This window comes from Aspergillus luchuensis, chromosome 1 (assembly GCF_016861625.1).
Source record: "Aspergillus luchuensis IFO 4308 DNA, chromosome 1, nearly complete sequence".
Taxonomy (NCBI): Eukaryota; Fungi; Ascomycota; class Eurotiomycetes; order Eurotiales; family Aspergillaceae; genus Aspergillus; species Aspergillus luchuensis.
Window position 1 is genome coordinate 1,096,705 of NC_054849.1, and position 12,919 is coordinate 1,109,623.

General features: G+C 49.6%; 4 protein-coding genes across 4 annotated transcripts; 2 read left to right on the forward strand and 2 right to left on the reverse strand.

Moving 5' to 3' along the window:
• Positions 1–481: 481 nt before the first annotated feature.
• On the reverse strand, positions 482–1,891 carry rpl17 (60S ribosomal uL22 domain-containing protein; the record flags this gene model as incomplete). Its single annotated transcript, XM_041686457.1, has 5 exons — positions 482–631; positions 703–890; positions 1,075–1,288; positions 1,638–1,773; positions 1,827–1,891. The coding sequence occupies 5 exons, from the start codon at positions 1,889–1,891 to the stop codon at positions 482–484; spliced, it is 753 nt and encodes a 250-aa protein (XP_041537092.1).
• Positions 1,892–3,341: 1,450 nt separating this feature from the next.
• Positions 3,342–5,782, reverse strand: AKAW2_10373A (Zn(II)2Cys6 transcription factor; the record flags this gene model as incomplete). The annotated part of the gene is made up of 4 exons (XM_041686468.1): positions 3,342–3,800; positions 3,855–4,177; positions 4,228–5,534; positions 5,649–5,782. The coding sequence occupies 4 exons, from the start codon at positions 5,780–5,782 to the stop codon at positions 3,342–3,344; spliced, it is 2,223 nt and encodes a 740-aa protein (XP_041537093.1).
• Positions 5,783–7,281: 1,499 nt separating this feature from the next.
• On the forward strand, positions 7,282–8,283 carry AKAW2_10374S (putative 2-deoxy-D-gluconate 3-dehydrogenase; the record flags this gene model as incomplete). Its single annotated transcript, XM_041686479.1, has 3 exons — positions 7,282–7,413; positions 7,505–7,720; positions 7,834–8,283. The coding sequence occupies 3 exons, from the start codon at positions 7,282–7,284 to the stop codon at positions 8,281–8,283; spliced, it is 798 nt and encodes a 265-aa protein (XP_041537094.1).
• A 2,435-nt stretch (positions 8,284–10,718) lies between these two features.
• Positions 10,719–12,578, forward strand: AKAW2_10375S (ferric reductase family protein; the record flags this gene model as incomplete). The annotated part of the gene is made up of 1 exon (XM_041686490.1): positions 10,719–12,578. The coding sequence occupies one exon, from the start codon at positions 10,719–10,721 to the stop codon at positions 12,576–12,578; it is 1,860 nt and encodes a 619-aa protein (XP_041537095.1).
• Between the last annotated feature and the right edge of the window lie 341 nt (positions 12,579–12,919).

Consider the following 12,919-nt stretch of genomic DNA (forward strand, 5'->3'; position numbering starts at 1 on the left):
CTTCTTTACAACTTCATGAAAGAAAAATGAATTCCGTATCCCATCATGAATTAAACGCTCGCAAAAAGTGTCCTGAAGTAGGAGAATGTCCGAAACCTGCCGTACCGATGTACGCCATCCATGTAGTAGTATCCACTATGATGAAGGAATACTTTTCCCTGGACTCCTTTCAGCCGCCTTAGCTCATGGCCAGGGACTGCAAAGGAGAAAAACTATCCAGTCGAACCGATTTCTCCGGGGGGTGAAACGAGATCAATGTCTAAAGAAAGATGTTTGTCTCTGCATAAAGCAGAAGACAAACCATCATCATCACCATCACTTTTTTCGCCGGGTGGTTTCGAATTTTTTCCATTTGTCAAAAAAGTAATAATTTCTTTTGTATTCCTTCCGTGACCAGGTATTGGATCCGTACAACAGCAAACTCCGGCATTCCCATTCAGTTTCTGACCACTTCACACTTTCCCCGACACCCACACACCGCTTATGCCTCAATGAGAGCACGGCGGAGCTGAGCACCACGCTGGCGGGAGCTGAGGCGGACCTCCTTGTTCTCGGCGGCCTTGGCGACGGTCTCCTCAGCCTCGGTGAGGATGAGCTCGATGTGGCAGGGGTTGGTCATGTAGGGGTTGATCTAATCGACATGTCAGTTTTGCGGGGCTGCGTGACATAAGAGATGTATCTCGGATTCCGGTTTCAACATACACGACCGTGAGCACGGTAGGTACGGCGGCGACCCTTGGGAGCCTGGTTGACCTGGATGTGCTTGACAACAAGGTTGCCGGTGTCGAGACCCTTGGTGTCGGCGTTGGCCTCAGCGTTCTTGAGGAGGTCGAGAAGGAACTCGGCGGACTTGACGGGCCAGCGAGCCTTGCTGACACCCCACTGCTTGCCTAGAGAGAAAGACGGTCAGCGTCTTCGTTTACCAAAACGCTTGGTTTTTTGCCAGATCCTCCAAAAATATATCTTCCAATCCTTCCATCCCTTAAAATTCTGCCCATGTCGGTTCATTTATCGATCCGTAATTTCCATTCCCATCTCTTCCCAAAAACTCTGTAGAAAAACACATCAACTCACCCTGAGCGCAGCGACCGGTGCTGCCAGCGTACCGACGCATGGGGACGGCCTCAGCCTTCTCGGTGACGTTGTTGAGGAAGGTAAGGGCACGCTGCAGCTTCATGCCGTTGATAGCCTGAGCAGTCTCACGGGTGTTCTTGAAGCTGACACGGAGGTAAGAGCCCCGAGCGCGGGCGCTCTTAGCGGCCGGAATGTCCTGAGCAGCGTAACGGACCTGATGGCGACAAGAAAAATCCAACAATCAGCAAGACCATTCATTCAATCCCTCATATATCATTCCATTATTTTTTTCTGTTCCCCCCTCTTTTCCAAGCACATAATTCCATATAAAATATGCATATCGGTGGACGGAAGTTCATCATAGCAGGGGAGAGAGAGTCGAAAATTGTTCGGTATGAAGTTTTCCTTCATCGGCCAAAACGCAGGATCGAAGATGATAGATAGGGATTCCGGTACAACGAGAGGTTGGGCAGCGGTTCTTTCTTTACACGATATCTTTTTCCCTTGCTTTTTTGACATGTCCGTTTTCCACCGATAGCAGCAAACGCGAATATAGCACTCACCATCTTGATGTGGTTGCCGAGCGGGTGGTCCTCGATGTCGGGTGAGAAGTTTTGTCGTTTTCCTGTCGTCGGCCGCTGGAACTTGAGATCGCGAGGCTCGCTCGTTGTGGTGCGCTTTTTCGCTCTTGGCGCCCGCCTAGGGTATCGGAGCCCTAACACTAGGCGGCTTGGGGCAGGTGCCCGCCTCACCGCCCGGCAGTATTACCCTTTAGCTTTCGGTCCGTAGGAACTTCATTGTCTGCTTCGATATCCATTTCGTCGGTCGAAGGCGTTATACGTATCTACATTGCTTATTCTCAGTAACTAAATGTCATATTCGTTAAATGTAATGCTGTTATATTCCTTTTCTCAAATGAGTGAGGTGCTGGTCGTTTTGTTCATCGTGTTGTCGCATGATCGAATCATGTTCTAGTTCAGACAGACGCTAAACCTTTTTGGGCTACATAGTCAGCTCATTTACCCTGCAGTAATGCCCTTTCACCAACTGGTCAATTATTTCGGCAACTGATAACTACATCAAAACTGATATCAGTGCAAAACATGCAGAAAACATCCGTCTCCGCCAATACTATGAATTCATAGTATATATCATAAGGCTACAAGCCGGTGTCGATCACAACGAAAGACTGTTTCGTATTCCTTTCCAGCCGTGGAGAAACCAGCGTATCCTTCCAGTTCACTGTCGGCTATCGACGCTCGGCCTCAAATCCCGATGCGGAGAATGCCCGCCCTTCCCCACGTTTGACAGGTGAGTGCTGATATGACCGGTATGACTGAAAGTCTTTGCAGCAGCCCCATAATCGGCTTCACTGAGATTTGGCATGATTTGAGACAAGACGTTTTCCAAGCGCTCACTCTTTTTAGCAGCAGGGGTTTCGACATAAGGTAATATATGCATCAAACTGTGGCAACCTTGAGGAACTGGGCTGTAATATAGTAGACAAATAGAGTTTAGATGCGCACTAAATAGCGGCGCTGCATGCAACTGCATTTGCTAGTCTTCCCCTGCACCATCTAATATTCCTCTTGGCAGCTGGCTCCAAAAGCTGGCCGTCGCTCAGAAACCGTGGATACAATCCTCAGGATTGACAACAACTCGGTCTCCCAAGATCCGTCAGCGAGATAGCCTACTCAGATTGTTGGGGCCTTCGTCTAAGACCCTAAAGCGTAAGGCACCATTCTCCTTGCAGCGCGTGATTGGTGAGGTAACTAGAAGCGACTCCATATGCTGCCCACCCGGCCGACACTTGTCGCAGCCAAGATCGAGGTATATGCAACAATCGATGTTTATTTCCTCCGTCGTAGTAGCATTTTCGGGCTACAAACAATGTAGCACGCACATGCAACTCTGGTGGCCATATTGAACAAAGGCTTTGCTGCCCCAGCAATGGCATCTGTATGAGCAGCGCTCAGTCACGTAGCTAACTTAATCGGCCTGTAAGCAGTTCCTAAAGCCATTAGCTAGATCGACAGAAGCGCAGTCGGGCCACCGACATACCAAACAAGCAGGCCACCTATTCTAGCCGTGCTTCGATGCGAGCGATGTGTATAGTATCTAACCTCACGTCGGTACCATCCCGGCGCCCCCCACAGCCCCGCACCGCCGTGGGGTCTTCGACCAGAGCCGCCAGAAAAACATGAATTTCTTCAATGTGCGGGGGTAAGAGTAGTTTTGATTGCGCTCCCTCTTGCGAGACATAGAGATCAGAAGAGAAGGCTACTGCTCATGTCGCCCGACCATGGAACCTGCCATGCCTGGGATCGCTCTTGTCCCGCTTGGAAGATGTCCGGGTTCTGGAAGGTATCTAATGCGAGTGTGTTGGCTCCCGATATTTGATCTCCAGAGACGTAATCCCCAACGGCTTCAAGATCCAGCCATGAAAAGTCATTCGCAGGGCTGAAGTGCACGTAGCTACTTTGATCGGACAAATGGTGCGATAATGCGCTGTTACTCTGCATCAGGACATCACCGCTCTGATGTGTTCCGGCTGGTGAAGTTGGTGCCATCGACTTCTGTTTCCAAAGGAGTTCAAGGAGTCGAGAATAACGCGATCCTATGTCATCAGATCCAGCGCTTGCTCTCTTCAGTACTTCGGTGGTCCGCGTCACGAGATCCCGCACTTTCAGCTCCTCCAAGTGAGACATTACTCCGAATGAGCGTGCCTTGAATGCACTGTTAGTAATTCATATGTACATTCGTATGTCAAAGGATATTACCTTGTACAGAAATACGGCTGCGTAGATCCCGTATAAATAATACCTCAACGGCATAAAATGAAGATGCTTTTCTGGGTGAACCACATCAACAAGGATGGTCAGGTATGTTTTTGCGGCATCGACCGACTCATAGATAAACCGAGCATCCTGCATCGAGGCTACATTGTTAAACGTTGCTCGCAGATGATCTCTTTGAGCCTTGTCATCGTTCCTGATCTTGGACACAAGTGACTGGGATATTGCCGCCTGGAAGGCAAAAGCGTTTGTGTATAGCCTCAGGTATTCGTAGGACAGCTGTAATGTGGCTTTCATTGGCGGTGAACCTACGAAATGTCAGTTAATCAGGCCAAACTTCGTCGGAGCTGAAACTTACAAGACAGAGAACCCCAGATAGACTTCCATCGCAAGATTGCAAGGCGAAAATCATCCACGTACTTAACATAGTCGCCCATGAGCATCATTTGATTGCTCGTACGCATGCCAGAATAGAGCACATCGTGAACATTTCCGTAAAGTTGCGTCAGATCCAGGGTAGCCTGAAATATCTTCGCATAATCCTCATCACCGTCTCTAGCGGGTTGCAACGATGGAAAGTCTTGGCTGACAAGGCCAGTCATCGGACCCGGCCCGCGAGACCAGAAAGCACGTCCAATACGAACAGATATCAATCGGTCCGATACGTAGCAGCTCGTCCATGCTAGCCTCCTACGAGCTTCTGTCTCCGCGTCTCCAGAAGAATCGCCTCTGAATGACGTCCTGTCTAGGCCCAGAAACCAACCAGATCGCAAGGCGAGCCCTACATGCATCCAGGCAGCTCGATCTTCCTCTCCACGGCCTACACGTTCAATGCGCGGTCGGAGGCCTTGGGGTTCCCATTCCGCCAAAATAAGAAGAGCCTCCACAGCTTCGACATCGCAATCGGCTCCAGCAGCAATTCCAGATATCAGCTCATGCATGTACTTAGAACAGTACTCGTGGATCTCCGGCCGTTCGGCTAGATCCTTCGAAGCAATTGTGAGGACGGCAGTAAGCAGATGCTTCTCGTTATTAGCAAATGCATCTAGCGCACTGCGATCGAAGTACTTTCGTGGCACCAAAGGAAGGTACGGATGGAAGTTTTCAGCGTAGCGAACCACTAACTGCCATACCGTTCCCGGATCTAGTGAGCGTGATTGCACTAGCCTGTACGCTTTGATGCCACTATTCGACTGAAATCCAGCAACAGAACTGTCTTGAAGTGCCGCGTATGACGAGAACCCACTGGGTCCTGTACGCAGGGGCTCGACGCCCGTTTCGGTGCTCGGGTCTTCTGTACCTCTCTTTGCTATGCCCGTCAGACACTGCCAGGCATCAGAAGGGTTGCGGGGAACATCGCCGATAGAAGCTTCGTCTTCATCATCATCAACGGAAATTGAAGTTGCGGTCGGCGGATCAGGGGGGAGGAAGACAACGGGCCCAGGGTAAGAACTAGACGTCGTTTGACGAGTCTCTGAATTGGAAGGGCTCGGTGCCTCAATAACAGAATCCCTTCGCACAGAAGAATTGCTGTCTGGCGTGAAGTTTTTAATTTTATTCTTGCGAATCCGCCGTCCCCCTCGATTTGAACTGCCTAGAACACATTCACGGTTATCCCTGATACACCGCTGACATGGTGGGACTCCCGGACTGCCACTGCTATCCCTGTGTTACAATGTAATTAGCCTCCCAAGATCACCGACAGGCCGGAAACAGTGGACCGAAATAACTTGAGAAGAAAAAATAATGGAATAAACGTCTGTCATAGTCATGACTTACAGGTCGCATTTCGACTTACGCTGTCTACAATGTAGACATGCTCTTGACACGCGTTTCATTAAATGATCTGAACGGGCCTTGGCTCTTGACGTCGGGGTCCCTTCGACTGGCGGAGATTGATCGTCTTGCTCCATCGCTGCATACAGCACATTAATCTCTGCAGCTTACAGCGTCAAGTGATAGAATTCCAATGCGACATCTCATCCCAGCAGTGCTGACAGGTCGGCTTGGGAACGAAACGCGTCAGTAATTCCCTCCTGCGATTTTTGCTTGCAAAGATGGAAAGTGTAAGAGACGAATAGACGGGAATGCTTTCCTCTTGATGCTAGGAGACAAGGGTTGAATCTTCTGCAGAGTAGTGTAAGAGAAATCTCGGGGTGTTGTTCGACTCCGAACAGTTCCTATATGATTGTTGGGGTAACTTGAGCTCCGGACGGGCGCTCGTGGCTTCCCCACACAGTTGGCTTTTAAGGCACCAGCAAGTCTGTACAAATTGCGCACTAAGTGATAATCCGCCTCGTAACCCCAAATCATCGACTCAGCAGTCGAGAAGGGCCAGGCTGCGGGGGGAAGGATTTGTAAACGCTGCAGACTTATGAGCATTGCGTTTTTCCTGACCCACGGCCAAGGAATAATTTGGTATTACTCATCCCATACATACGGGTATTCAACGAGTCGGCAATCCAAGGCTCTTACTATGCAAGACCGGGCAGCTGTTGATCTCGACGAGGAGTTTAAGCTTAATTCAATCTGTAGAGCTAGTTCGTGCACTGCTTTTAATTTCAATCACAAGTAATGACTGCATGATGCTGAGGTCATAGTAGCAGAGGTCCTCGTTGAAAAGCTGATGTGGTGCCTCTGGTGGCAAGCACCATGGATATATAGAAAGCCTGCAGCCGACCATATGAGGAATTCATCTAATGTCTGTCTAATGCATCTGTGAGAATCACTAAACCCCAGATCACTAGCCCCTAGGAATAGTTCAGCCATCTAGCTTATCAGATCCTTGAGAGCTATCAGTGAGATAGATTGAATTGCTTCACTGATCCGCCTATTGGATGGTGAGATGCAAGGCAATGAATGCTTGCACAAATAATCGTCTCAAATGGCCACGCAGCTCCCACACACCAATTACAGAAATATTCAATGCATGACGACATACTCTGTACACTTTCCTGGGATAATGCATTAGCATAGATGATTTTCCGGATTATTCCGTGCCTTTTGCCAGAAAATTCAGCATTTCCAAAGCACTCCAACTCCATGAGATGTCATTTGTACGAGTTACCATACAAGACGCAAATCGGAGCATCCCCGAACAAAGTTCAATAGCCGAATGCGGGGCGTCGGCGTTTGAAGCGCTGTGTCGGCAATGTAATTACCCCAAAAGGGAATTAGTCGCTGCTGCCCCGCGCGCGGAGGAAGAGGGACAGCTATTTATTATTAGCAGGACAGCAAGGATGACTGGTCGCCATCGATTATTGATTTGGTGGCAAGAGAATCAGGAAAATTATCCCCCTTCGCTGAGCTGCGCAGCAAGATACACCTCTACCGATAATACTTTGAGAAACGAGAAGAACAATTGACAGCAAATTACTATTCTTAGTAACCATCTAAGCGTCAAACAATCACAATGTCGGCCGCAGTTGCGTCGCTATTTTCCCTCAGCGGTAAGACCGCCATCGTGACAGGAGGAACCAGGGGCATTGGGCAGGCAATGGCTTTTGCCCTTGCCGAAGCTGGTGCCGATATCATCTTGATTCAGGTGCGCACAGCTGCGACCTCCCCATTGGCGCTACGGAAATGATAGGGGAGCTATGCTGAAACGTCGTGTGGAACTAACGCTCTACGAACAGAGAGACGAGTCGAACACTTCGACTCGCGATGAGATCGTCAATCGCATTGGCAGGAAAGCTTGGATCCACGTGGCAGAGTTGTCGAATCGGGAATCAATCAAGGGTGTCATTCCAGCTCTGACCAGTCAAGGCCTCAAGCCTGAGATCCTACTCAATTGCGCCGGAATTCAACGGAGACACCCCAGTGAAAAATTCCCGGATGAAGATTGGGATGAGGTATGTGTCAAAGAGTCTCCTTTCTCAGCCACCTATTTACCTTTGTCTATTTTTGGACCTCCCTTCTCCTGAAGTGGAGCTGAAGACTAGATACTGACTATTGAATTATGTAGGTTATCCAAGTCAATTTGACGTCCGTCTTTACGTTATGTCGGGAGTTCGGTGCATACTTGTTGGCGCGAGATGAGTCAGAGTTCCCAACTGGTCGTCGTGGAGCTATCATCAACGTCGCATCGCTCCTCACCTTCCAGGGAGGTATCACGGTACCTGCATACGCGGCGTCAAAGGGAGGTGTCGCGCAATTAACGAAAGCTCTCTCCAACGAATGGGTGGCTAAGGGTATCAACGTCAATGCAATTGCACCCGGATACATTGCCACGGATATGAACACTGCCCTGATCAATGATTCCAACCGCAATGCTGGTATCATGGCTAGAATCCCGGCGGGAAGATGGGGCAAGCCAGAAGACTTCAAGGGCGTGATAGTGTTCTTGGCAAGTCAAGCGAGTAGCTATGTCTCAGGTGAAATTATCACCGTTGATGGCGGTTGGATGGGACGGTAAAAAGTTCTGTGGCGGCAATTTTTTTTTTTTTTTTTCCTTTTTTCATGTTTTCTTTTCGTCCCTATTTCCCCTGACTATTTTTGTCTGCATTTTTGCCCTTGCTGTGCTAGGGGTTTGGTTGAAAGTGATAGATGGAATATACACCAATGATGTAAAACACCTGCTTTCACACCACGCAATACTCAGCGCTCTCTAATCAATATCTGAAGGATGCTATTATCAGGTCATTCTTGCCTTAGTCTGTCATACCAGATTAGCGGCTGCTCAGGATATATTAGGTGAAACTCGTTCGTCGCGATAGACTGGTTTATCTCTGCTAGCATTCTATACTAGGCGCCAAGGGAGCACAAAGGAATTATTTAATTGAAACTCCGGATGAAATGACCGATTCTAGGGGAACCGTTGGCACCTGAAAGATTATAGATTGGGAATAGTCTCATCCGTTACCAAGGGACCCCACCAAGATAAAAGCAAGTGAGGAAAACTCTTCCGAAAATAATGAAGCAGGTCCGCCAGGGACCGAGGATCCAGAAGGGTGGGCAAGCAATGGGAGAAAAGGTAGAGTAATAGACTGACACCAAATTAGATTAAACAGGGACAGACTAGGGACCAGACCCGTGACCGCCATGTGACTTTTTCTAGGCAATTAATCTCCTTATCACCAAACCCACCTTCTCTTGTCTTTCTCAAGTCCACCTCCCACTTGAGGTTCATGGATAGCCTTGTTTCACCATGGGTTCAAGCAAAGATGACAGGAACACCCAGGCTACCGTTTGCTCCTTCTCTGCAGGTTCATGATAGCTAACCCTTCAGCAGAGCAGTGTTGTCGGTGGATTTCCAGTGGGGCGTTGCTGCTGCTTAGCATGCAAATCACGGCCAATACGGGTCGGTCGTTTCAGTCCGAATTGCAGAATCTGAAACGCGAGTAACCAGACCGAAGGCCAGTACATCGTGCTCACCAGCGGCTATCTGGTGAACTTGGTACAATTGGCTGGTTATGGGAAGCATCATAAGGTGGGATTGAGAGGTGGTAAGAGGGCGCGGATTAGAAACAGGGCCTGCGTTGACGCCCTCGGTCGGCCATGTTCCTGCAAGCGGCCGTTTCCGCAGTTGGTCGATAGGAGCCAAGAGCGCTAAACACCGGCCAAGCCCAAAGGGCTGGCTGTCTCTATCAGAAACAACGATGCATTTCCTTCAGGGCGCTTTGCTCCGTAGAGACCACTCGATAGGTTCGGAACCAAGCGCAGAGGCCAGTCTTGGCGGCGCTCATGGCAACACCCCTTCAGGACCACGCCATTATTGCTTTTTTAGCAGGTTTTGTGGACTGGGTCATTGGTCCCTTGGGCCTCCAGCATGATCTCAGGTATGATCCGCGCTGGACTTTCCTTTTCGCTTAAAGTTTCGTGCTGCGCCGTGGATCTCCTTCGGGTGACAGGGGATCTTTCTTCAACTTAACACTCTAAGTTGTGCTTCGTTCCTTATTTCGTTCTTTCTATTTCCACCAACACATTCACTTCTCTGAGCCAGCTGGCTGGTGGCCGTTCTTTCATTGTGTGGCCAGTCCATTCAGCGAGTCAGTCTATTGTTTCAAGACATTGCCATTCGTGTTCTTGAGCGTAGACCGTCTTCGCTCTTTGTTCGGATACCGTCGATCATTGGTTACATCTCGCTACATCTAAACGTCATTCATCGTGGGGGTGGGCAATTTACTTTCTTTACTACAACACTAGACGTCAGGTTTTTTTTTTACAGTACCTTATCTTTGGGAACCTCTAGTTTCCCGGTTTGAATTATCTGATTCTTTCTACGACGCTGTGCGTCCCCTGTCCTCTTGCTGGAATTTTTCTTCTTATATCATGCATGTAGGGAAGTGGAGGTAAGTGATGATCGAAGGCTGGCTCAGCACTTATGACGCTGGTAATGACTCAATGTTGGAGGACTTGCAAGATTCAACTCGTCAGATTCGTTACCTCGTACCGTGTTTCCAACATTCTTCGGCTCCTTTAGCTGCAATTGCTCGTGACAACGCCTTGGTCATTTGCGCATACCGTCTCACCAACATCATCACCTCTCCCGCCTGATCAGGACGGCTTCAACAAGCACTTATTTGAAGGGGAGACATCTCGAGCTTTCTGTATATCAAGAACACACACAAGAGCTGTTTAACTTGATCTTGCTTCTCTTGCTGTGGGGGTCTGCCGTCTGAGATTCCTCGGGCATAACGCGCCTCTCCCCACATTCTTGGTGTTCCCTAGCCATTCAGTATCTGCGTCATACTGGACCGTAACCGAATTATAATTGGAGATCGTGGCTTTCAAGAATTTGCTGCCCTTATCGACCCCCGCTCAGCTTTGTTGACATCTGTCCGATCTGTCCGCTCTGTCTCTCCATCTTGAGCGACTGCGTGCTACGCTGGGCCGTAGACCTCTCTATCAATGGATGAATCCCACCATCGACTCATGCCGCGAGGCTATGGGATTAATGCCACCTACGTCTACGAATATTCGCGTGGTCTGAACGGTGTTGATGTCCCGCGGGATGTTCTGTTTTCACGGACCATCTTCTCGTCCTTGATATTCGTCGCCCTGGTTGTCTTTTGCGGGCGTGTCGGACAGATCAGCCATGCCTATCTTCGCCAAATTACCTCTCTAACGGCAAGCAGGAGGGAGCAGACATTTTGGAGCGTTGAAGTATCTTCGCTTTGGGCAAACGTCAAGAAGCATCTGTTGTATGCGCCCCTGGGCAGGAAAAGGCACAACCGAGAAATCCAACTTTCATCCGCCATCAACGTCGGCACACTGCCTTCTAGATTCCAGGTGATTCTAGTCGTGCTATATCTGGCGAGTCAGGTCGCTTATTGTACTCTGCTTGATTACAATGCGAACGTCAAGGCAGCCCTTGTGGCTGAGCTTCGTGGACGCTCAGGTACCTTGGCAGTGTTGAACATGGTGCCCCTTTTCATCCTCGCCGGTCGCAACAATCCGCTTATTCCCTTGTTGCATGTGAGTTTCGACACCTACAATCTCCTTCATCGTTGGTTGGGCCGGATAGTTGTGCTTGAAAGCATTGTGCACACGTGCGCATGGGCAGTAAATGCTTGCGACGAGGTCAGCTTCTCTGACATGCTCGAGCGTTTACGCACTACACCTTTCTTCACCTGGGGCCTACTGGGAACTTGCTCTATGATCACACTGGGTCTTCACTCTCCATCCCCGATCCGGCATGCTTTCTATGAGACCTTTTTGCATCTGCACCAGCTCGCCGCTTTCCTAGCCTACCTCGGTGTGTTGATGCACTTGGATCTCGACAATCTCCCGCAAAAGCCGTGGATAATAGCGCTGGGTCTTCTCTGGCTATTGGAAAGGACAGCCCGCCTCTGTCGACTGCTGTACTTGAATATTTCTCCCCGAAGAGGGTCCACACGGCTTGTCGTGGAAGCCCTCCCAGGTGAAGCCTGCAGAGTGACTTTTCACTTGCCCAAGCGTGTGCGCATCAGCCCCGGAAGCCATGTGTACGCCTACATCCCAAGTGTCTCCTTTTGGATGTCGCATCCATTTTCTGTCGCTTGGGTAGACCCAAGCAGCTCCGTGACCGTTCCTGCTACGACGGAAAAAGATCTCATCGACCCTTCGCTTCTCGAAAAGCAGCCACTTTCTAGTTTGGATGAGTATATGCGGGACTCCCAGGAGCCCACGTCCGTTTCCCTCATCGTTGGTGCTCGACAAGGCATGACACGGAAGTTGTACAACAAAGCTCTGGCCTCGCCTGGACAAACACTTTACACCTCAGGGCTTATTGAAGGACCCTATGCGTCCCATGCATGCAACATGGGCAGCTATGGTACAGCTATACTCTTCTCAGCCGGTGCAGGCATTACCCATCATATGCTATACGTCCGCGACTTGCTCATACGCTCCTCAGAGGGTCGCGTGGCTACCCAGAAGATCTACCTCGTATGGTCTGTACGCAGTACCGAACATCTAGCCTGGGTACGGGAGTGGATGGACCAGATCCTCCGACTTCCATCGAGGCGCGAGATTCTTACCATCAAACTTTTCGTGTCCAAACCAAAAAGCAGTCGCGAAATCGTATCACCCAGTGCGACCGTCCAAATGTTCCCAGGCCGGTGTCGCCCCAACGTCGTTCTCAACGAGGCCATTCCCCAACGTGTGGGTGCCACCATCGTCTCTGTCTGCGGGCCCGGTGCATTCGCAGACGAGGTGCGTGCTGCTGCACGTAACAACATTGGAATGGGCGCCGTCGTCGATTTCGCCGAAGAAGCCTTTACATGGTAGTCCACCATACAAAATCATCACCTTTGCCTTGGGATATATTCGTTCCTTTTATTTTACTTACTAACCTTCGATTCTTGTTCCAAAATTTCTCTTCTCGACTTTCGTTCAAACATTTACTTCAGATGTATATTTAGTTTCCCCTCTATTAGTCCCACTTCCCATGGCAATTTGTTCTCTGTTGGTATTTCACACGATGGTACGAATTGCTTCAAGCCTAGCTAGCTCTGTTTGGAATTTTCAGACAATACACCTTCAGCGGCATATCGATTTAAGGTGTTAATAATCTCGCGACTGCATATGAGCCCCCTACCCATCACACACATGTCTGTCACGCACTTTGG